This window comes from Triturus cristatus, chromosome 12, assembly GCF_964204655.1.
Source record: "Triturus cristatus chromosome 12, aTriCri1.1, whole genome shotgun sequence".
Lineage (NCBI taxonomy): Eukaryota > Metazoa > Chordata > Amphibia > Caudata > Salamandridae > Triturus > Triturus cristatus.
The window spans coordinates 35,711,815-35,735,951 of NC_140595.1; the positions used below are offsets into that span (position 1 = coordinate 35,711,815).

A 24,137-nucleotide genomic window follows, 5' to 3' on the forward strand; every position below is an offset into this window, starting at 1 on the left:
TAAACTCAAATACTTCATTCAAAAGAGAAACCTTGAATCAAAAATTGTTCCCTTACTAATAAGTGACCCTTTTCAAACAACTCTCACAGGCTGAATGTCTTACACCATATAGCTATGCAAGCCAAGAAGGATCTTTCCAAAGAGGAGAATAATCATGAACGCCACCAGAATTCAGGAAAGTGTTAACAATCTGGCTATTCACAAAATCATGACGGTGGTGACTCTTGGATTGTTAGTCAAACTGGTTTGTATATACAGCATGCTAACCTATCCTTCACACTTCCTTCACCTGTCTTTACTTGTGTAAAGATGTCATATATGACAACACTCCCTAATTAAGGAGGAAAACCCTGTTTTTTTGTACCTAAATCTCCATTGTCCCAAATGTTGCCTGTATGCTACAAGCTGCTGTGCAGTCTGGAGCACACTCTCCAGGCTTCAAGGACAACACCAATGCACACTAATAAAAGACACCCCAAGACTTTTCTCAAAGCATGCACCACAAATGGTGTAGCTACTAAGGCCCTCATTATGAATGACCCGGTGTCTGAGAAACATTTTCCCCATCCTTGGATTTCTAGGGTTAATAGTAACTAATAGGGTTGGGAAAATCTGGCCCATGGAGAATTAGACCCTGCTTGGCCAGCTTTTGTTGTGGGAAGTTGAAAGAATCTAATGCTATTTTGCCGAGCAGCGATTACCTCTTTACATGGGAAAATAAACAATTATGAAGCTGCTCTGTACAGAAGAATTCCTCTTTCTGCATGGTAAGATAATGACTAAAGTTATTTTTACAACATCGTGTGACTGGGGCTAAGGGTCAGCATTTAGCATAAAGAACAGACCCGAATCAGGAAGAAGTCACTATTTCCTAAAGCCAAAAATGCATTCATTTTAGCTGTCTCAGGTTCAATGTATATCAATAGTGAAAATGATTTCCCCCGATTAAAAAACACACTCCCTCTTTCTTGTTTTAAAATGTTATGTGTGTTATTGTTAGCTAATTATTAGAGAGGTTCGTTTCAATATGGAAGCAGTAGAATGGGACTGGAGCTCCTCGCACGTAGTCAGCCCTACATCTAAGCACTCAGAGCGACTAGGCTGTGGGGAGTGGGTAACAATACATTAATACCCCGGAGGCGGCGCTGGGTTGGCACTTTGTGTCCCCCGGGGGCACTAGCGGTAGCTCATTTTTAGTCAGAGAGGTTATTTCCGGGATAACTCCTCCTACTTTACCGGGGCGGGCCTTTCTCTTTCCTTACTGTATGCAGGCTGACAGCTGGGGCGGAACACTTCCTGGTTTCGCCCCTTTTCTTCCCTGTCACTCATAGCAGGCTAGCTCTCCTATTGGCTCCCGCGGCTTTCAGTTGTCTCCGGTGGTTTACAGTCGTAAGAGATCATGGGGTGCCGGCACGAGTTTTAAGAGAGTTCACCGGAGGACGGGAGGTGAGTTCTGTGGCCGGCTAAAGTCAACCACAGGTAGGGTACTCCAGTGCCACACTTGAGATACTTAACATGACGATTTATGGTATTTTTAGTGTCCTATGTTAGATTTCTTTTATTATCTGTGGTTGTTGCTTATCTTTCATACATGCTCTCCCTTCCTTCCATTATGATACATGGCGTTGGTGTATTACATAATTTATTGCCCTGGTGCTCAACGCGTTGCTGTAGGTACCAGTGGAGCCTTGTCTTTGAAGGGTTCCATCTGGGGTGAGATGACAGTTGAGCATGAGCAGGCAAGGAGGGTCTCATGTTAGTGGTTGGAGCTCAATAAAGGATTTACTTTGACAAGGATATTGGCGTGGAGTATTACTACAGGACACATTGCTTTTGTTATGAGTTTACAACACACACACACTAAAAAAGGTAAGTTATTCACTATTGTATACCACCCATGTTAGTGCATCGTAGCGCATTCTGTATCTGACCGTCCTTTTAGGTGGATCTGGGAAGTCTGGAGAAAACACGACTCTCAAGTTTCCCTGGCCCATGTGTGGGTAGCTCATCCAGTAGAACTGTTTGCTTTGCATTCAGGGATTTGTAGTTCTGTTTATCCAACTGAGTACTACACATACTGAAATGCAAATCCCCAAACCTTGAATTGGATCAGCTACTCATCCGTGGACCTGGAAAACTCAATAGCTCTGGAACCATTGTTTGAAAGTGTTTATTTTGCCAGTGTTTGATTCGTGGAAAGGCACAGCAAAATCCACAGTCACAGACAGGCTGGTCATATAACAGTCATATGGTTAGGCTTAAGGTACTGATGAATACATAATGACCAAAGAATTCACTAGTGTCTTCTACTTGCCCCCTTCGTCTGTTGCTTATATAGTTCTCAAGTGGCCCAGTGTCATGTGGGATACCTTTAGTCAGTGATGACATTTAAGCAACAGCATGTTGCAATCTAGAACTTTTAGTTCACCTTTAACACAACAAATATGCAACTCAAAACACCAGAAAGTGCTGTTGCATACAAAAACAGAAATTATCACACGTGATATGGAATTGCTTGCCAGCCATGGTTTCCCTGCTCAGATATTCTCATTTCCTTCCATGACTGACGTTCTCCCTTCTATTTTTTTTTCTTTCTTACTTTATATCATTCGACTCATTATAATCTTCTGTTGTGTACATGCGCTTTTATTCTAATGCTTTTTTCCATTCTGTTAACTATTCTTTCAGCCTTTCTTTTATTCATTAATACCTTCTTTGAGTTTCTCTTTCTCTTTTTCAATAATTGTTATTGGGTTATAAAATACATTCAACCATATCACCGGGGAAATCTCCCAAATAGGAGAAAAACCTGAATTGAAAAGAGCATAATCATTTATCTTGAACATGCATGTCACAATCAGTATCCTCTTATTTTCTCTTTATTAATTTTTGCTCTTTCCAAATGCATGGTCGATGTCATTGTCTAATGCTGCCCTATTAACCCCCATAATACATCAATTTGCATTCTTTTTCAGTTGTGTTGCTTTATCTCTTGTGCTTTCTTATGTGGCTTTCGCTCTTAATTCACTGTTTCTCTTGGTTTGGTTTCTCACGCTCATGTCACTCAACTAAGTTGTTTTCTCTCCTTTACATTACTCTTTCTATCTCTTGTGTTGCTTTCTTTTTCAGTTAGGCCAGGGTTCTTCTTTGGGTGTTTTAACCTACTCTGGAGTGTTTTTTAACTATGTGATGGTGGTGACTTCGCACAGCCATTCTGTTCGCTTTGGCTCGGCATGTGCATTCAAGCTCCAGTCATTCTGAAATTGAAAAGAGGGTCCTGGTGTATTTTCACAATTCATGGCAGGGGACACTTGCACCCAGATTTCATTTTAACACGAAAAATCACCCATTTAAGGATTCACACATTCAATTGGAACAGAATGGAAGGCGTGGGCAGCGTCTGGAATTTCATATGATGAGACCTTCATAGTATTTGATTTTTGGTTGTAAGTCTCTGTCTAAGCACCCGAATGTTTGCAGGTCATAAGGAAATACCGAGGATGAGATAGTTTTATAACTATTGTACTATTTTTTTTTTATTGATGTGAGACAACTAGGTTCACATCAGATTCCCTAGTTCTTCAATTGACTCGCACACTAAATCGTATCTCAGGCACTTATAGATCAGGATCTCCTCTGCCTAATATATTCTAGAGTTCATTTTGCAATATGAGGAAATTAAGGACCCGTCAATGAGCATACTTCAAGAAATAAGTCCTCGTTCTTAAGGCTGAGTGATCAGTTCATACTGAGAATCAATGTTGATTGCGCACATTCCTTAGCATTACACTTTTCTTAGTGTAGTATATATGTATCGCAGACCTGTAGAATAGGCAATGGAACACTGTGAAGTGTGGTTAGTATTTACTCTGAATATAATCCAGTTGACCATTTACAGAAGAAGGATGGAGTCTCCAAATATAATCTTCAGTTCCACTTTTTTAGGACTCTGCTCTAGCTGGCACACATGCGCTGTCTTGAGGAGAGACATGCTGTATCTACTGTTGTGGGCTTCAGCTCGCCCATAGGCTTACCATTTGCTGGCTCCCACGTCTCTCCGTGATTCCATCTCCCATTTGGTCCATGGCATGCATGCGTCATGCCTCTTCCTGACTTTAGCCCTTCCCGAGCGCAGTAACTAAGTACTGGTAAACATACGCAGCAATCATTTTATCGCATTGTTTCGGAACTACTTTTTTTTTTTCTGTACGACGTCCCCGCTCAGCCCCAGCACGCAGCTTTATTTCTTTCACCGCTTCTTCCCGTCATTCATTTTGTGGCTTGTTTCATTAGCAAAGTCATAAGGCCCATCACCCACGGTCGCCACACCTTTCCTCTCGTCCCCCGAACTTTGCCCTCCACCTGTGCCTTAACCTGGAACACTTTGCCCAACTTTCGCCTCCCCATCGCTTTTTCTGTCCCATTTACAATGTCTTGCCTTTCCTTTAATTTTTCTCTTTTTTATTCCAACATCCTGTCGCTCATTAACAGCCCACTAAGTGACAGCAGCCTGAATCAAAGCACACCCTCCTTGCTAAATTAGTTTCAGGAAGCTTGGAAATCATCTTCTGCAATGGACCCCACCTTGAGCCCTTGCAAGCCCTGTAGGAGAGATCCCTCTGTGTACGCCACTCTGCACCCTCTGTATTGATCTCTTACTCTGCCATAGAGCTCTCACTTGCCAAGTGATAGATAACTTCAGGACTCCGGTCCCTCTCCGAAGCTACTCGAACAACTGAGGACACAGGCGGCACGGGGTAGAGGTGTCAGTTCTAGGTTGTTACATTGCCACCTACCGAGCGAGAGGAGAAACTGCAAAGTGGGGGGAAACAGTAGTTTACAAAAGAACTCTTAAAGCTCCCCAAACAAGCATTTCCATGAAGGACCTCGGACACCACGTGCCTTCCCACCAGGCATTATTCATCTACTCTAGCTGAAGAGCAAACTCAGGATACACATTATTTTAGTTTGTTAGCAATATGTAGTGTAAACACTACAGACACAGTTGCATCCTGGTTTTCCTTCAACAGTATGGCTTATTTACAAATATGACCAACGGCCGCCACTGCCAGTGGACTAGCCGAACCTTCCAGATCCAGCTCCAGCATCCCTCACTTTCCTGCTGGTCAGTCGAGGTAAATTCCGTGCATCCACTGAGCGCAAACCGTGTGGGGGAGCAGGTGTATGACAGTAACCTACCTAGGAACCCATCAGACAGGTCAGCCCGCATGGAGTGAGAGCTACCTACTACTCACATCCCTTCTAGCCCCTTGCTTTAAATGTCCACCTACTGTGAAAAGCAAGTGCCTCCTCTGTCCCACACCTCACTGCGCTGTGGTATACTTCTCATACTTGCACCCTGCCAGAAGTCGCTTTCCCTTCTCCTCTCCACGAGCTGTAGGTTTCCTGTCTCTTCTGTAGTTGCCTGTCATATCCCACCTGTGTCAAAGATCACCCTTCTACTCTCAGGGGTGGCTCTGTGCTATCCGATTCCTGCCCCTTGCTAGCGGTGGCATTTTCACCCCACCGTCTCGCTTCCTTAAATGTTTCTCTTCCCTCTGCCCTGGCAGATGTGACCTTCCCGCCTCTACAGTGGGTAGCTTTAATGTCCCAGGTTTGTCAGGGGTCTCACCCACACCACATGCTGGTTTTTGCTTTACTTTCTACTCCATGGCAGGTGTGGGCATATTGCCGTTTGATTATTTAGAATTTTTCACTGCATGACAGAGAGAAGTACACCACTTTCCCTCATACTCTCTACTGGGTGTGACCCTCCTATCCAAACCATGTTTTCTGTTTTTAATCTCCTGCCATGGGTTTCTTCCCTGCACTTAGCCACTCCCACTGGCCACCCTTGGTTAGTGCAGCCCATCCACTTACCGTTATTAACTTGTCTGCACCCTCTTACTAATTGTGACCCACTAGAGTGGTAGTCCAGCCGACACTGCTAGGGATGGCGCGCCATACAGTGCCTTATACTTTATTCAGGGGTGCCTCCCATAGAATCCAGGCTTCTGATCCTCCTTGTTTACCTGAAGTGGTAGACTCCCCCACCCCATGCAGGGATGACTCTTCTTCACAGCCACCTCTACAAGTGGTGCCCACCCAGTCACATGCTGCTGGGTGGCTATCGTTTACCACCCACGCCCCCAACCCCACCATCATTGGCGCCCTGCACTGCCTCGCCCGTCAGATTTGCTTTTTCTGTCCACCTGCACCTCTAGTTGTCTGTGGCAGCTATGTGTTGAGTCCAGGGGTGCACTACAACACCCCTTTGCTGTTGTGTGTGTGTTTTTTATAAAGGTATAATGGCTGGACATGGTAATTGTTCTGTGGCAGCTATGTGTTGAGTCCAGGGGTGCACTACAACACCCCTTTGCTGTTGTGTGTGTGTTTTTTATAAAGGTATAATGGCTGGACATGGTAATTGTTCTGTGGCAGCTATGTGTTGAGTCCAGGGGTGCACTACAACACCCCTTTGCTGTTGTGTGTGTGTTTTTTTATAAAGGTATAATAGCTGGACATGGTAATTGTTCTTTCCTGCCTAAATCTTCATTCCTACTGTAGACAACACCGTTTCATGAGACATACAGACTTCCGCTTACCAGCACTGTAAATTCGGTCTGCTGCGAATTGTCTGCCCAGTGAACACATGCATTTTATGTATGCCCTTTGTGTGGCTATTTGGCATGACAGTCAAGTTAATAGCGTGAAATTCTTCATGAACTTTGCAATTGGTGCCCAACAAAACATTTGAAAGAAGTTGTGGTCAGTTCCTTCAGAATGCCATACAGGGCTTAATTTGAGCTGGTGGTTTCCAGTGCTCAATACGGTACTTAGGACAGTCTGCCACATGGTGGCACTGTTTGTCTAAATTAAAGATTAGCACACATTTGTTTATTAATTAAATAAACATTTAAAACGACTAATCCCTGCTGCCCAACCCGTTCTCAAAGCTTTGGGGCCTGGAATAGTCTTAATTGTCACTCTTTTGTTGGTACTGTCACCGGCAGGGGCTATGGGTGGTGCAAGCTGCAGTGGCCTCCTGACGAAGGCCCTGGCACTTCTTTTTGTTTACAAATCACCTCAAACGCGGAAGTATTTAACACTGGCAGAACTGTTATTTCCTAAAAAGTAGTTTAAGATTTAATTTTTTTTGTATAGAGGATAGTGCTAATTTAAAATGAAAATTTATGCAATTTTTGAACACCTTGTAAGCCCTGTTAAGTAAGTTAATGTCTTGATTCTTCTTTGTTCCTTCTCTTTTTTTTTTCTTCATTGCAGGGTACAAGGAACATTGATTTCTTTTCCTGGTCAATGTGGTTTCGTCATTTGACGACATTAAATTCTGGGAGCAATGCTTCCCCAGGGTAAGCTCTTCTTTGCACGGTTGTCAGTTCTTTGGAAACCTTTCTTTAAAGGAAGATTACTCATCGTGACCAACACGGTAAGCTGCGGGGCGTTCTTGGCCACTGGCGATATCATTCAGCAAACTCGTGAACTTCGCAAGAACTCTGAACAGAAGCGAAACTGGACACGAACAGGTAACAGGAACATTTCTCTTTTAGTTTCCTAAAGTTCATTTAATTCCGTAAAATGATTCACAATGAAGCATGGGTTCTTGCTTTAACATTGTTCATTCAAGCCGATGGCGTTCTTAAGCTACCCCCATGCCATCTTAAGAACACCATGCTGGACTCTTCTCTGTCGTACTTCCATGTGGCCCTGCAAAATACTTAACATACTCATCTTTAAATAGAAGTGAAAAGCTGATTACAAAACAAAACCAACAGTGGCTAATGCAAAGTGAGGTAACTGTATTAGCCCAAACTAAAAAAAAAAAAAATCAAAATTTTATGTTTACTCAATATTTGTGCTTTCACAAATGGGTATACTGGTGGATATCAACCAAAAACTTGTGTGTACCAAAAAAATACATAAAAAAGCATCTCTAATCCTCTATTTTCTAACAAATTCTATTAAAGCCAGGATAAATTTTTAATGACCATTGCTCACATATGAGGTGAAGGCACTGAAGGACAGCATGTACGTAGGCAAATTCACTTCTCTTACATTATAGAAGAACATTTGGTTTATTATTGCAATTTCCATTCTGTATGTATTTAACATTTTAAGGGCTAAATTTGTGATTCCTTAGACGAACAGCTACATGTCTTAACGCATGGAATTTGTTTTTTTCCACCCCTGCAGGAAGTATGTTTGCAATCGGTTGCAGTATGGGGCCGTTAATGCATTTTTGGTACCTGTGGTTGGATCGATCCTTTCCAGGGAAGGGAATTAAACTAGTTGCAAAGAAGGTGCTGGTTGATCAGCTCATATGTTCACCCTTTTTGGGAGCGTGGTATTTCTTAGGTAAGATTTAATAACATTTCATTTATACACATATTAAGTCCCACGTTCACAGTGGCCTTCATGTGAATAGCATCCCTCCCTGCTGTATTACCCTCCTTCGTAAGAAGCCTATTAATGAATACAACTAATAATGTTATCAATTATTTTAACATTAGGAATTGGATCAATGGAGGGCCAAACCTTGCAAGAAAGCACCCAGGAATTCAAGGAAAAATTCTGGGAATTTTACAAGGTAAAGAAAAATATTCTATGGTTAGGAAGTTGTGGTGCTCTGAGCTAGTTTAGATCTATTTTGAAAATTATTTAGAGAAGCCCAAAATGATTTGAACATTATACAGTTTTTTGTAATATATGTAGCATCCCCTTTACCAGTTTGGGAGGCAAAATCCTATGACGTAGTCGGGCAGGATTTATAAAACGTGACTAATCATCTGATTTGGTATCCAGGCGCTTGCAGGCCCCAGAGGCTTATTTGAACAGGCAGGTCTTGAGGGCCATTTGGAATTCTGGAGTTGAGGTGATGGTCCGTAGGTGCCTGGGGAAGCTGTTCCAGGTCTTTTCTGCGATGTGGGAGAAGGAACGTCCTCCACTTCGGTAGATGCGGGGAGTATAGGAAAGTGAAAGTGAGGCGGAGCATAGTCTTCTCAATTGTTGGTGGAAGTTCAGGCGGTGGTTAATGTAGGCGGGTCCTTGGTTATGTAGATCCTTGTGTGCATGGTTCAGCAGCTTGAATTGGCATCTTCTCTATACAGGGAGCCAGTGGAGTGTCCTGAAGTGGGGTGTGATGTGGGTTCGTCGGGGAAGGCTGAGGATGAGTCTGGCTGTGTCGTTCTGTATGGTCTGAAGTCTCTGTAGAAGGTTTGCAGCAATTCCTATGTAGAGGGCATGGCCGTAGTCCAGTCGGCTGGTGAGGAGGGCTTGTGTCACGGTTTATCTTGTGTGTAAGGGTAGCCACTTGAAGATCTTGCATAGCAGACACAGTGAGGAAGCAAGTGTAAGAAACGGCGTTGATCTGTGATTTCATGGTGAGCTTATTGTCAATGATGATTCTGAGGTTTCTGACATGGTTGGAGGTAGTGGGTGCTGGTCCTTGGTTTGATTGCCACCAGGAGTCGTTCTGTGTGCAGCTGCTGTTGCCAAAGATCAGTACTTCTGTTCAGCTACAGGCAGTTGTTGTTCTTCCAGTCTGCGACGTTTGTCTCCGACCTGTGGAAGTTGGTTCTGGTGGTGGTAGTGTTCTCAGTGAGTGAGAGGATGCGTTTGGTATCGTCTGCGTAGGAAATTATGTTGAGACCGTGGTATCTGACGATGTTGGCCAGTGGGGTCATATATGCGTCCAAGTGCGTGGGGCAAAGGGATAAGCCCTGTGGAACACCACAGGTGGTCTCCTTGGGTGCTGAGGTGAAAGGTGGATCCTCTGGTTTCTTCCGGTGAGGAAGGAGGTGATCCATCTGAGCCGATGTGGTGGAATCTTTACATCAGTGTGTGACGAGATACGGTACCAAAGGCTGTGGAGATGTCGAGGAGGATCAAAGCTGCTGTTTCTCTTCGGTCGAGGATGGTTCAGATGTTGTCGTGGCTGCAATTAGGGCGGGTATGGTGCTGTGATTGCTGCAGAAGCCGGATTGGGAGGTGTCTAGTTGCTTGTTCTGCTCCAGATGTGTCATGAGTTGACTGTTGATGATCTTCCCCAGTTCCTTCGCTGGGAACGGGGGCAGAGACATTGGCCGGTAGTTCTTGAGTTCACTGGGGTCGGGAGAAGTTTTTTGAGAAGTGGTCTGACTTCAGCATGTTTCCAGGCATCCGGAAATGTTGCGGTGGTGATAGAGGTGTTGAAAAGGCTGTCCCATCCTTGGGTTTTGGAGGTTGAAGGTGTGGGAATGGGTCTGTGGGAGCTCCCGAGTGGATGGATTTCATGGTGCAGGTTGTGTCCTGGGCGAAGAGGATGTTCCAGGTGGTCAGTGTGTGCTTCGTGTCGGTTACTGTGGTAGCGTATCTGTTGAGCAAGGTGTGGGTTGGGTTCGAAGTTTCTGTATATGGTTGCTATCTTGTCATGGAAGGGGGCGAGGTTGCCTCACAATTCTGTGAGGGTGTCATGTTGTTTTCACTGGCAGCTGGGTTGAAGAATTCATTAATGACATTGAAAAGTTCCTTGGTTTTATTGGCGCCAGTTTAAATGTGTGCGGAAAGGGCTCTCTTTTTTTTGTTGTTGCCCTCAGCAGACGGTGGTAGAGGTTGAGGGAGGTCCTGAAGGCTGCCCTGTCGGAGGTGTCCTTGCTGGTGTGCCATCTCCTCTCCAACTTTTTGCTGTCTCATTTCACTGTTCTGAGTTCTTGGATGTGCCTGCTGACCTTTTTGGAGGATTTTCTTTATAGATGATGCTCCTGATGGGGACGATGTCTGCAATTTGGTGATCCAGGCGTTGACGTTTTTCACTCAATGTTCGAGGTTGTTGGCAGTAACAGGGTTGGCGGTGTTGTGGGCATTCTCCCAGCTGGTCTCTGAGATTTTGTTCCACCTCCAGCGGGGGGCGTTGGTCATCTTGGGAGTGGCGAAGCAGGGGCTGGAGATTTGGAAGTGGACGATGGAGTGATAGGTCCATGTGACATTGCTGTATTTGACGCGGTTTCTGGAGGTGAAAATTTGGTCTGGTGTGTGTAGGGTGTTGGACAATCTGGGCTAATCCAAGATTGCTCATACTGTCAAAGAGGTGTGTGGTGTTTTTGTTGGGGTCGTCTGTGGAAATTTAGGTCACCGAGGAAGATGTAGTCTAAGGCTGGGGGCGTAATAAAGTCTGCAATGGTGTTGCTGAGGCGTGGGCCTGGGGGTGAGTATGCAAGGGTGCTTCTGATGGCTGTCTTGTCGTCCTTGTGGAGCTTGAAGTTGAGATGTCCCCGGGGTAGGGGGTGGTATTGTCGGTGGTGGTGATGGTACACTGTATGGTCTCTTTGTGGATGATGGCTATTCCTCCTCCCGGCTTGTTGGTGTGGTCATGGTGAGTGATTTTATATCTATTGGGGATCACTGTGGCAATATCTGGGGCGGATGTGGGTTCGAGCCAGGTCTCAATAAGTAAGACTTTGTCGGGTTCGAGGGTGGCGATGAATTCTAATAATTCAGTGGAATGCTTGTACAGTGAGCGTGTGTTGCGAAGGGCACATGCAAATGGGTGTTTTTGTTCAGGTAGTGTCTGTGGTGGGTTCGGGGTAGGGCTGGCCGGTGGGCTGTTGTGTGTGCAGTGGCGGTGAGTGCAGGTGAAAGGTCCTACAGTGAAGTATGGGTCAGAGCAATGGCAGTGTTTGTTGTGGCTTTCAGGGTAGAGGTTGTAGAGCTCAGCTATGGTGTATCTTTGGGGGGGCTGCAGAGCCAGGGGTCCTGGCACTGGGGGTGGACGGGCGCAGATGGGATTGCCTTTGGCCTGCCTGAAAAATGCCAGTGGCGCACCTGCTTTGTGGTTGCACTGCAGCCTGCATTAAGTAGGTCCTGGGGTAGGCGGTGTTTCTGTTGCTGGGATGAAAGGTAAGTGGGAAAAACCTGGTTGGGAAGACCCCAGCGGGAAAACCCGGGCAGCTGCGGTGCCACTGTATCAGTCTGGAACAAGGAGGCTAAGATGGTTGTTTCCGCAGGGAGTGTAGGTGTGAATTCAAATAAAAAGTGCAAAAAATAAACCTGGAGAATTACAAACAGAAATGCTTAAAAAATGAGAATCCTAAAAGCGGGAGCCTTGTTGTTGAGCAGCATTTCTCAAATGGGTTGTTTTGCAGTACCGCCAGATATTCAAGGCTCCTGTATGGCTTTGTCAATTTTCTTAATGATGGTCGTGCCTGCGCCAGTCTCTGCTCCTCAAACATGCTTCCTGAATACGTTTGTGCTAGTATTGATGTATTAATGCCTTTTTTCCGATATTGTGCCTTATTGTTTTGAGTTATTGTGTTATTAATCTAGTGCTAATGACCCACTCTTAATGGCTTTGTACCCTTGTCCATGAAGCAATGTTGTAAACCAAGTTTTGCAGTGTCCGGTATCTGTAACTGTGCCATGGCCACCTGTCTTGGTGTCCTTTTCCGTGGCCTATTGCCCCAGTGCCTGTGTCTCAGTCAGGGCCATCAGAAGTGGTGTTTTAGAGCGGGTCAGTATTTCAGAAGCCACACATGTTTTGAGGTCCCCCTTCTGCAGCATTCATAGATTTGAAAGCAAAGCCATCTTACTTTTTAATGATGGGACCTCTAACACCGGTAGATGGTGCTGGATGTTGGTTCTGCCATGTTTTCTTATTACTGTCAGGACATTTTTGTGAAACTGGTCCTCGGCCTAGGGCGGGCCCTGCTTCAGTTTGTTGACTCGGGCCAGACAAAAACCTCTGACTTGCCAATCTCAGTGATTGCTCTTACCTAGTTCCTGTTTGTCTCATTTACTTTAGGAACACGACCATCACTCTTGTTTTTCAGTTATGCTGTAGAAAAGGCTAAGAAGCTGCCTTTCCAGAGTCTAGAGGGGGTGGAAATCACATGACAATCATTTGTTCATGGAAATCATTTTGACTTTGAAAAAGGCTGACTATTTTCAGTGCCCGTGCCATGAATGGAAGTGAAGAATGCACGCAGGGTCTTATTATGGCTCTGCGGTGTATTGCTGTACAGCGCAGCAGACTTAATCACACATTGTAAGATCGAATGATGTGGGAAGCCCAGTTTAGTCTTTAGGTTATAGTCGAGAGGGGTCTGGACTAGTATGAGAACTTAGTCATTTTTGGGTTCTCAAACAAGGGTGATCTCATTCATCTAGGTTGCATACATTTTAAAATAAGTGGACTTCATCTCCTGTGTGTTCTTTTCGCTTAAAGGATGTTTCTAATTCAAAATAGTACCTGCATTTTGGATTTGTGAGTTGAGTGCGGCACAGACCATGCACATATGTCCAGTTGTCTTATTCTGGGACCGCATGATTGAGGACAGACATAAAAGGTATATGTTTTTGAGGTTTTGTAGCTCATTTAATTAGCTGTGGCCAAACCTCTCTGGACATTCACTGTAGAATGATATGCGTAAGTTTTCTGTAATTGATGAGTGATCAGAATTAAATGTGTCTATTTTGCGTAGTGAAATGGGTTTTTATGTTTAGCATCTTCTTCTCTCTAGGCGGACTGGTGTGTTTGGCCACCTGCTCAGATGATTAATTTCTACTTCCTGGCTCCGAAGTATCGTGTCATCTACGTGAATGTGATTACTCTGGGATGGGACACGTACCTGTCTTACATAAAGCACAGGGTGAGTGAAGAAGCTTCTCTGTGATGCAAGATGCTTTTATTCCAGTTATTGTTGATGCAGACCCTTCCGGGAACAGGTTGCCATTAACTCCTTTCCTAGAAATCTTCACCGCCATTGCTGGCACTCCACAGCCATGCAATGCATGACCCGGAAGTGTTGAAGATTTTCAAAACGATAGACTACTTGGATTTTAAATTGATTTATGTTTCTATATTGACCATTTATGTGACTTGAGCCACAGCCCAAATTATCTCTTAATGCTGAATTGTCCGTTGTTTTCATTGCCCAACTCGTGTATTCTCAAACTCAAATGGTAAGAGACTGAGTGGACGCAGTGGAGAGTGTGCAAAAGTCAGATCTTAGTAGCACCCACTCCACTGTGTGAACGGTCTTAACTGACCTTCCATCCTCTCTACTGCAAAATTTTAGATGAAACTCTTTCCAAATAATGCTATCATTGAAAAATGAGGCTGGGTGATTTCCAAATTTAAAATTCAATTTACTTAAAGCTGGTACATGATATTGTAAATTTTTAAGATGAATTGCTCAGCAGGTGGCTATTGGCTCATGTTAAGTTACATTTTTCTCAAAATCTGGAAAATATTGGATATCGTGCTTAGCACAAGACATCTTGGTCATCTCAGGATGGCTAATCATTGCGAAGGAGGATCATAAAAGAAGCACCTGCTAATTTCCATACCGCCTCCACCGGGCACAGCCGTTAAGCCCTTTTAAGTATTTAGTCTTTGTTCTTAGTAAGCATTCATATTTGGTGGAACAGTACATGCATTGTTCCTGAACGAGTAGTGTAGACATAGCAAGGAATATGCAAGTTGTAAAGGTCTAATGTGCTGCTGATACTGAGCACCGCTCTCTGACATGTCACAAGGGTTTACCCTGTAATTAATGTGTCTGCCTGTTAGCCACCTGGGGGTGTATTATACAAAGTTCCAGGAACCAGTTTGCGACAGGCACGTGCACCCACTTTTTGCACCCGAAGGGGCTTTGATGTTACCAAAGGGGACGCAGATGCTTGCGAGGCCTTCTGCAACATGAATCACGTTGGCGCTAAATCTGCTCTGGTGGGATCACATGGAGGCCTGCCGTCGCTTGCATGGAGAAGTGACTTCTAGCTAACCAGGGATTGTTTTGTCTTTGCTACCATGCCATACTACAGACTCAAACAAATACATGTTTTTTTATTGTGTGTTTTGTCGTGTACAATAATTCACTGTTGTGCTAATGTATTGATGTTTATTTGATGTGGGACACGCAATGAATGTAAAGTGATTCATTTCATGATGTTAATTTGTCAATGACAGTTGTATGTAAATTGGAAAGTTTTTCATGAATAACATTGAAATTAAATGGTGATAAAAGTAATTAAGTTGTGTGACCACAACCTGAAATCATTGTGTTGGTTACATAGAGTCAGCATTGGTGTCTGTTGTTCTTATAATTTTGTAGTGGCCGAGCCTTGCTGACGAACGCAACCCCTTGTTGCTATTCAGTGTTCCAGTCACAGGCTCACAGTCAAAGAGGCTGTCGGGAGGTGCACTGACTGTGAGGCACACATAGAGGGGGAGCACAGTGAGTGCAGGATTATCTGTTGTGACTTTCAGGTTTAGAGCTGTTTCAGTGGCATCACATGTTGAACAAATTTATTGGTAGAGTTTCAGTACATGAAAGTGTCTTTATGGAGCTAACTTACATGCTTTGGATGCACGTTCAAACAGGAATGCCTTTTTTTGTCCTACAGTGAACAAAATTGAAGAACTTGTTGATTTTTGCTTTTAGCTTCTAACAATACATTTCAGCTAAGAAGCTCGTCATGTGATGTTTTGAGTGTTAATAATATTAATCTGGCCTAAATCATGAGATGAGCTAGCAAACTTTGTTCTCTTAGAGCAGGTCTTTTTGTAGCTCGGCTTAAAGTAAATTTTTACTGAAAGTGTTTGTTTTCTCTTTTCTCCTTTGGTTTCAGACCAAGACTAAGCCAGAGGACTTCGGTACAGACATTCAAAATCAAATTGATCTTGAAGAAAGCACAGTCCCTTCCCCGCCCTCCTTACCACAAGCACTTGATGAAAAAGTGTGATCCATTAAAAGGTGACCAAATCATACACAGAACTACATGAGAAAGAGATACTGCTGAAGAGACCGCGACCAATCGGACTTCTCATTTACTGTCGCTCACAGAACTCTCTTGTGTTTTGAGAAGTAACAGCACCCGGTAAATAAAAACAAAAAGAGAAGTAAACAAATGCTTTTGTTTATAGCTCATCAGGGCCCATGTCTCTGATGCTTATAAGAAAGTCGAGAAGAGATTTCAAGCGGCCACAGTCATTCATAAAGCATTCACCGCAATCACAGAGTTCCATTGTATAAGGCTTTTCGGATCTTGCCTCTCGATTGGACATTTCTCCAAAATCCAAAAATCAGAGGGCTGTAGAGATCCTGAAATGATTGTCAGCAGTGATCTACTTAAAAAGCCATTGCAGGTGTCAACATTCTTATTGCCTTGTTTTTTAATTTTAATTTTATTTAAGCTCAGTGATGCTGGGTCATTGTGTTTCACCTAAAAATATTATCTGCACTTAAAATAGTGATTTATGCCCTCAATAGGTGTTAAGGGTGTAGCTTGCCCAACATTGCAGGGCTTATCAGTGTTTTTGTTGAAGTTCCTGAATTGTTCATTGGCAGAACTGTTTCAGTCCATTTGTCCTCGTGGGCTTTATAAAGTGTTACACAGAAACTGCTGAAACATGATGCACTACCTTATCCGATTTGTTTTCGGACTTGGTTAACATGTTCACTGTAGATATGTGAGTGACTTAGGCAAGGTTGATTCTCCCCCTTGTTTCACCAGGAATTTTGTATCTTAAAAGGGAGGCACTGGAAACTGGTGAAATTTATTTTTTTAAAGCTAAGTGGAAGGTAGAAGAAACACTGGATGGAATGTAGCCTCTTTTCACTGGTACCATCTTTCCTCTCACATTCCAACAAATACAGTCACCGTAAGCTGCTTGTTGTTTTTTTTTTCTTTAGTTGAGCAATAACAACATGGCCGACCGGATCTTATGCAAGCAAATTATTGCGACCAAAGTGCTGTATGCACCCATAACAATGCTTTGCAGCTAGACCTTGAACCGTCCAGTTAGATAGAATGAAAAATGCTTCTGGGGTTGACTTGAACCGTGTCAGAAAGGCATAGAATGAACAAGAGTTACATCTTCAGTGTTTCTTCTGGTCCGGCCTTGTACTGGGCCTTCTTATCAAAGTGATACTGTCCGCAAAGATGGAATGGCGGCTGCAAGCTGCAGTGCCTGCCATCCCAAAAGATATCGCCCACTGAATAGCCGTGTCCGCAAGGGGCACTTTACCAGCTATTGTACAAAGAGTTTTTAATCGTCTTTTGATATTGATGGAATAAAATTATATTGTCAAATATTAACGCAGTTATGGGAACACTAACTAGTAATGGGGATATACCCAAGTAATTTGCACGGTTCAGACTAAAAGGGAAAAAAGGACATATCCTTAAAAATTGCTGGACCGATGCGATTTTGATTGCAGCTCGTTCATCGACTGAGCATATTTTTCTTATTTACTTGATGTAAATTGGAATCCAGTGTGCAGAGCTTTTATTAATGTGCCTTGCTGTAATGTGCACACTTGTCTAAGAGTCTGTCCTTCTCTCTTGATGTAAAGTTCAGTTGTTAAATTGATCATTTCAATCCATATGCTGATACCAAAATGTGTTGACGAGATGTGTTAAATAGGAATAGATCCCTGTGGGAGTTAGGCACTAGAGAAGAATATTTCTAATAAAAGTTCACACATCACCCATTGTGCATTTTCACTGTGCATGTAGTTGGCCATTTTGTTGTCTTGTTAAGTATGCAAATTCAACACCAGTGTAACACCAACCTCTTGCACTTGACTACCGCAGTAGCTTATGTTGGTTGACTTCAGGCCCGAAGCCCTGGTCCACATCTTTGGACTGTGTGCTCTCTTGGTGGCTTGCGTGAAGTTGTTTCTGCGCTCACTGCTAAGTAACTGCTTGGAGGAATGTGAAGTGGTGCATCTAGTGTTGATTTGTGTGTGCTTTGGGGTGTTTGTGGAGCTAACTGGAAACAAGTTCATAGAAAAACTACTGTTCAGATTGTCTTGTGCGTGTGTCTTTAGTTTCTTCAAGTTGGGAACAAAGTGAAGATGCTGAAGGATGAGAAAGTGAGCACTGTGGTATGTTTTGGGGGGACTGTTTTGAGGTTATTTTTTGGGCGGGTTTCCTGAATTTGATTTGGAAAAAAAGTATTCCTGTTTAACTGTAGGCTTCACTTTCTGTATCCCTCTCACAGTTATGCACTTAAAATGCTTTCTCTGATGCCAGGAAGCAGCCAACACACTTTTTTCATCAAAAGTATAAAACTTTTTACAATATTCATTTAACTAGAAGCTCTTACTTTACCTAGTGTTCTCTTTAAGATTTTGAACTTTGCTAAGAAGTCCCAATACACTCTGCTTTGCGATCATTGACCAATTACCCCTCTATGTTTTAAGCTTTATTAAATGTTTTTTTCTTTGATGATGCCCCAACTTTTATTTCATGAATCCGAAATCTTTGCCTATCTGTGCATCCCTCAGCAATTCTCCTGAAACATAACTTCAAATGTCTTACAGACACCTTTTTGAGCTCAATAGGTTGGCAAAAGAGAAATATGAACAGGAACTCCAATTCCTGCTCACTATGTGAGATGATTTAAAAAAAAAAAAATAGTGTGTGTGTGAAAAATAATCGCTATTCCTGGAAATCCTAACAACATTTATTTATGGGGCTATACAAATCCAAAATACATATAACATTAACATCAGGTATATATTATATCTCCAACAACAAAGTTTGCCCCAAAGGATGAGCCGCCAGGTAAGTTGATATTGCACTTATGTTGAAGAAATGCAGCCAACAGAATTGGCGGTTGACTGGCTTTATTACTTCCTTCACCAGACGTTTTTCGGGTTTCCCCTTCTTCGATGGCGTAGATACAAGCAAATGTCATGGCAGAACAGTGCTTCTATATATTTTTTAAACGTGTAGAAATGTTTGGCAAGCTCACTTAAGATTTACATTTTCATGTGCGAACTACTTGAACCATAAGGCCACAGGAGTGGCCACACCCACTTGGGGAGATTCAGGGTTGTATATTGAAGCACTGTTCTGCCATGACATTTGCTTGTTTGTACGCCATCAAAGAAGGGGAAATCCGTCTGGCGAAGGAAGTAATGAAGCCAGTCAACCGCCAATCCTGTCGGCTGCATTTCTTCAACATAAGTCTAATATCAACTTATCTGGCGGCTCATCCTTTGGGGCAAACTTTGTTGTTGGATATATATATAGAAGAGAACACGAAAAACATAACAAGATACAGATTTTCAGACATACCAATTGTTGTCCAATTGGACAGATCACATATCCAGATGCAAGTCACATTAAAAAGAAAAAGCCTGAGCACTATACAGTTCTGTTAGCAGCATGGAGGGATAGTATATCACATATGGTAATATAGTACAAAACCTCAATATGTATCATAATGGAACAAGTAAGGCAACTTAAAATAGTGCAATCGGCAAATACAGTGATAAAGTGTGTGGTGTTGATTTGTCAAGTAGATCAGATACAGCAAGATATTTCAGTGCAGTCGAATTTGTGCAAAGTCATAAAGTGCATATTCTTAATCATACCTACACTTTCCAGTTGGAAAAGTGTATTTTTAAAAAGATATATACCGCTTTAAAAATCAGTGTACTTTACAATTCATATAACTTTTAGCAGCAAAAAATAGACGATATGACCAATACAATAAAGTGCAAAATCTCAGTTATTACCTAGATGGATCAAAAAACGACAATATAAAATCAACTGCTTATGCAATAAATAAGCACATAACCTCAGTTATTGCAATATAGATTGGATAAGATGGTCTCTGAATCGACACTGAACTATACCGGAGTTTTACAAAGTAATAAAGTGCAAATCTTAATTGATGAGGTTAAAATCTTAACATCCCATATGACATTAGGAGCACATTTAGGAAGGCGAGGAACGGGAAACAAAAGTGAGCTTCGACCGCCACACCTTAAATTTCGCATATTGTTACCGGAAGCAATATTAAGGATGACACTTCAAGTTTTCACATAAGATGTAGAGAACCTGTACATCTCCTTGAGATTACTGATCAACAAACCAGAAGAGTGCGAGACGGTGAGTGAATACTACCTCCCTAGGGGATAATTAGAGAATATCAGCATTGTCTCCTATTCCGACAGATGATCTCTATGGCTAATACTCTCATTCCAGTCGGTTAATGAGACCATATCAAGACTCCACGTCTTCGCGCCTTACACTCACATAGGCTCCTTTCCATATTATACATTGTCAAAAACTGAGAAGGTTGGAGGGTCAGGGCTTAGCCATTCTGAAGCTATGTACATGCGGACCACTGCCATGGCCACAAATATCAGATGTAAATCCCCTTTTGGGTATCTGGGACCTTCCACGAGCCCTGACAACATCGTCTGGTGAGTAATCTTATTCTGAACTTTTAAAATCATACTAATGAAGGTCCCAACTTCCTGTATGTAAGAGCTTATCTTTGTGCATGAAAAATAAAATATGTATAAGTTCAGCCTGGGCTATTCTATTTCGATGGCATTTAGCTTCGGGTTTCCTACTCCATCTGCATAGCTTAGTTGGGATATAATATAATATAAATTAAATACAGGCTTGAAGTGCTGGCTCTTTAAACCTGCAGTTAAGTGTCTCACTGCCGAGCTCCAAAGATCTCTGTAGTATTGGTCTGTCTGCCTCTAGTCTCATCTCCCACTTAGCATTCCGAGCCTCTAGGTTGTCGGGCAGAGCTTGTGTTAATAGGTTATAGATTTGCTGGACCCTAGCTCCGCCATCAATGGCTTCATAATAGGAACCTTATTAGTAAGATGGGCAAGAGCCAAGTCTTGGTCAGTAAAATCTCAACTCTGTAGATATTTAAAGAAATTCTCCTACATTAGCCCATACTTTTCCTGCATTCCGCTAAATGGATATAGCTGCTCTTTATGAGGTTCCCGAATCGTGTGATGGCATTCTGCTCCCATCTTTTACCCATATTATTATGGAATATAGAGGGTAAGACTGGATAGCCCCATAGTTGTGTATACCAAATATATTTGGTGATGCCTTTTCTTCTCTTCACTTGCCCGCCATACCCAGTATGCCCCCTTCACAGTCTTAAACCTCGTGTTCTTCTGGTAGCTGTGTTCCATTTTTCTCAAAAGGCATTCGTATAAAATTGGTGTTTCGGCGTGACTTAAATGATACGTCCTACCCGTGAACAAGATCCCCGTACGCTGCAGCATACAGGACCAGTAGTAAAATATTACACTAGGAACTGCTCATCCCCCTGCCTGCTCTTGGGAAGTATCATGTACTTATAGGCCCTTCTTGGCTTCTTAAACAGCCAGCGAAAACTAAAACATGCTCTCTCCAGTTTTGAGAGCCAATGCTTATTAACCCTCCAAGGGGATAGTTCTAAACAATATTACTTTTGGCAGTATTCCCATCTTTAATGCATTGCATCTTCCCACCACTGAGAGGTGCAAATTATCGTTTCTGTTTAATTCCTGCCTTCTCTTCGATAACAGGGGTGTTACATTCAGTTCAACTAGCTGGTCCAACATAGATGTTATCCTGACCCTCAGATAGGTTGCATCATCCACCACCCCCTGGTCCATCAGATCAGTTGCCCCGGTACATACTATCTAAGTTTTACGCTCGTTAATATGATATTCTTTTAGTGCATTGTTTCTATTAGCCTCGCTCTCGATTTCGGTTAACGCTCTTACAGGGTCTGGTGCTATCACAGCAATATCGTCCGCATAGGCCAAAACTCTATATTCTAAATTATTTACAGAGATCGGCCTAATTATAGGATTCTTTTCCAATCGTGAGATGAAGGGGTCAATATATAGTGAGACTAGCAATGGCGAGCTTGGGCACCCTTGTCTTGTCCCTGTGGAGATTAAGATCTTGTCTGATTCTATCCCCATTATATGCAACCCAGCTTTGGGATCCTGATGTAATGCTCTGATGAAGCCAGGACCAAGTCCCTTCCACTTTCAGACCTCCCACAGGTAGCCTCGAGACCCAGTCGAAGGCCTTTTCCGTATCCAATAATATTAGGCTTTTGTTGCCTCAGCTAAGTCAAAACAAGGTGATTAACTTTCTAACATGACCAGCCGTGCCACAACCAGGGAGGAAGCTATGTTGACAGGGAAATCAGTTACCTTTCCTAGGCACTTCGCAAATATGTTAGCCTAGACATTTACATCACAATTAAAGTGGTCTGAAACACTTCGGGTTTAAAGGGGGCTTGCCTTTTTCCTAAATAAGATGATGTTAGTGGATTCCCAAGAAGATGCGACCCACCCCTTGCTTTGTGCCCTCAATAAAGTAGAGGCTATATCTTTCCCTAGTTCTGAATAAAAAGTCCTATAAAACTCCAGGGGGATCCTTTCTGGTACCGTGGCTTTCCCCAGAGCCAGAGATGTATTAGCCTCCGCTACCTCTTCAGGAGAGATCGGCAGCTCCAAGGAGGGCCCCATCATCGTCTTTTAATACACCCCCATTTATTTTACTTAGTAACTTTATGTAGTCGTCTATGGGAGGAGATATGTCCTCTGTGTATAGCTCCTCATAAAACTCCTAGAGGATCCTAATGATATCTTCCAGGGTGCCCCTGTCTGTCCAATATAGCGTTGTAGCGGTTCTGAAGTAATGACAGGGACTCTAGAGCGGATCAAGGCGGGTTTTATTTCGAAAGGTACACGTCTTCTCCTTGTAGCCAGTATATACCGGCAAACGAATATATAGTCTTTATGTCCTTTTGGTGTTTCTCCCGCTCTCTAGGTCTTCGTCTCTCTCCCTGGTTCTCTCCCTCTCTTCTCTGCTCGTCCCAGATGCGAGCCGGTGACGACGCCAAACTCGTGGGCTCAAAAAGAAAAGACAGATGGAAACAGGGTGTCAGTGGTACAGCCTTGCTGTATTAGTGTTGGGGAAGGGGGTGAAGGAGCACCAACCAAAACCAGTGAGTCACTGCCAGGCACAAAAGGGGGTGATGGTGTTGGGTTTGGGGGACGCGTTTTGACGAGTGCACAACAGGGCTGGCATCTCTACCCCTCAGGCTTCTCCCGCCTCCCTGCCCAGCCCGCAAATCGCGCTCGTACCTGGCTTAGCCACGCTCCTCCAGGAACGTGGCTGGGCGAAGCGTGTCCTCGGTGGCCTCCTGGCTTTCCCGCCGTCTCTCGACTCTCCTCCGCTTCTCCTTGGCGTGGTGCGCCCTCCGTGCTCCTCCGGTCTTCCACTCGGGTTGATACTCCCTCCGTAGTCCTCCGGTCCTTCGCTTGGCTTGATGTTTCCTCCGCAATCCTTCGTACTTAGCTCTCCACCTCTCCGCTGGTGATGATACCCACCTTCTTCCGGGTCTCGTCGTCTCTTGTTGGCCCAAGGTGTGTGACGTCCGTCCAGGGGGTGGAGTTCTCGATGACTGGCTCCCAGTTAAAGAGACACGAGCTTCTTTTGGTGGTAGCTACGGGACTCGGGTCACTCCATTCATCCTGTCTTGGAAAAAGAAGAGGCGTGATAACATCCGAGGCTTCCCACCAGTCTTTTGTTTGACCCCTTCTTTCCCTGAGAACTCCTGCCCCGTGACAAGCGTCTATCCCCCTTTTTGTGTCCTTTTGTCTAATACAGAGCGCCAGCAATCTCCCACTGTTTTTACCATACGCTTGGTGTATAGTTTGGGAATTTTGCGACTACTTTCTTATTGTAATGCCGGTTTATCTGAGCTTTGAGCACCGCAGTCTTCTGTTGGGTCTCCTTCTAGTCACTTTTCCCTATATTCAGCTTGATCTGTAGTGCTTCCAAAAACGAAAGTTCATCATATAGCCCTTGAATCTGACTACGCCCCTGGTTTCTGCCGGTGTAAGCTATAACTCCGATTCGCCCCGAGTTCCGCCTTTAATGAATCCCAGACTACATTATCAGTAGCAGTGCCTCTCTGCATTGCCAGGAAGTCTGTTGTCCATGTATGCATGTGGCCAACATATTCTGTCTCAAAAACGAGTTTTCTTGTCAAAAGTCTAGGTGCCCCGGAGCTTGACTAAACCAATAATAGGGATCTCGATCCCCAATGAGTTACGATCAGATAAAACCCCATCAGATAAAACCCTGGGATCTCTCTCCGTTCCCACCTGGCCTCCAAGCGCTGCGGTGACCAAAAAACAATTCCAACAGACTAACTTCCTGTGGAGGGAGGAATAAAGTGTGAACCCGGGACTTTTACTCTACCTAAAAGTACATCTTTTTGTATCTGCTCCAAACACCTTTGGCTTCCTACCAAAATTTGGTGTATATGCCCCCCCAGTATTCCCACTCACTTCCAT

At 43.6% G+C, this 24,137-nt stretch overlaps 1 protein-coding gene across 2 annotated transcripts; it reads left to right on the forward strand.

The window, feature by feature from the left end:
• The first annotated feature begins 1,328 nt into the window (after positions 1-1,328).
• MPV17L2 (MPV17 mitochondrial inner membrane protein like 2) lies at positions 1,329-17,485 on the forward strand. Of its 2 annotated transcripts, none has more exons than XM_085640113.1 (6): positions 1,329-1,446; positions 7,285-7,544; positions 8,212-8,373; positions 8,529-8,605; positions 13,512-13,640; positions 15,625-17,485. In XM_085640113.1, the coding sequence occupies exons 2-6, from the start codon at positions 7,358-7,360 to the stop codon at positions 15,736-15,738; spliced, it is 669 nt and encodes a 222-aa protein (XP_085496239.1). In that variant the 5' UTR covers positions 1,329-1,446; positions 7,285-7,357; the 3' UTR covers positions 15,739-17,485. The 2 variants fall into 2 exon arrangements, with proteins under 2 accessions (XP_085496239.1, XP_085496240.1); XM_085640114.1 differs by having other exon boundaries at positions 1,357-1,479.
• Positions 17,486-24,137: the final 6,652 nt, after the last annotated feature.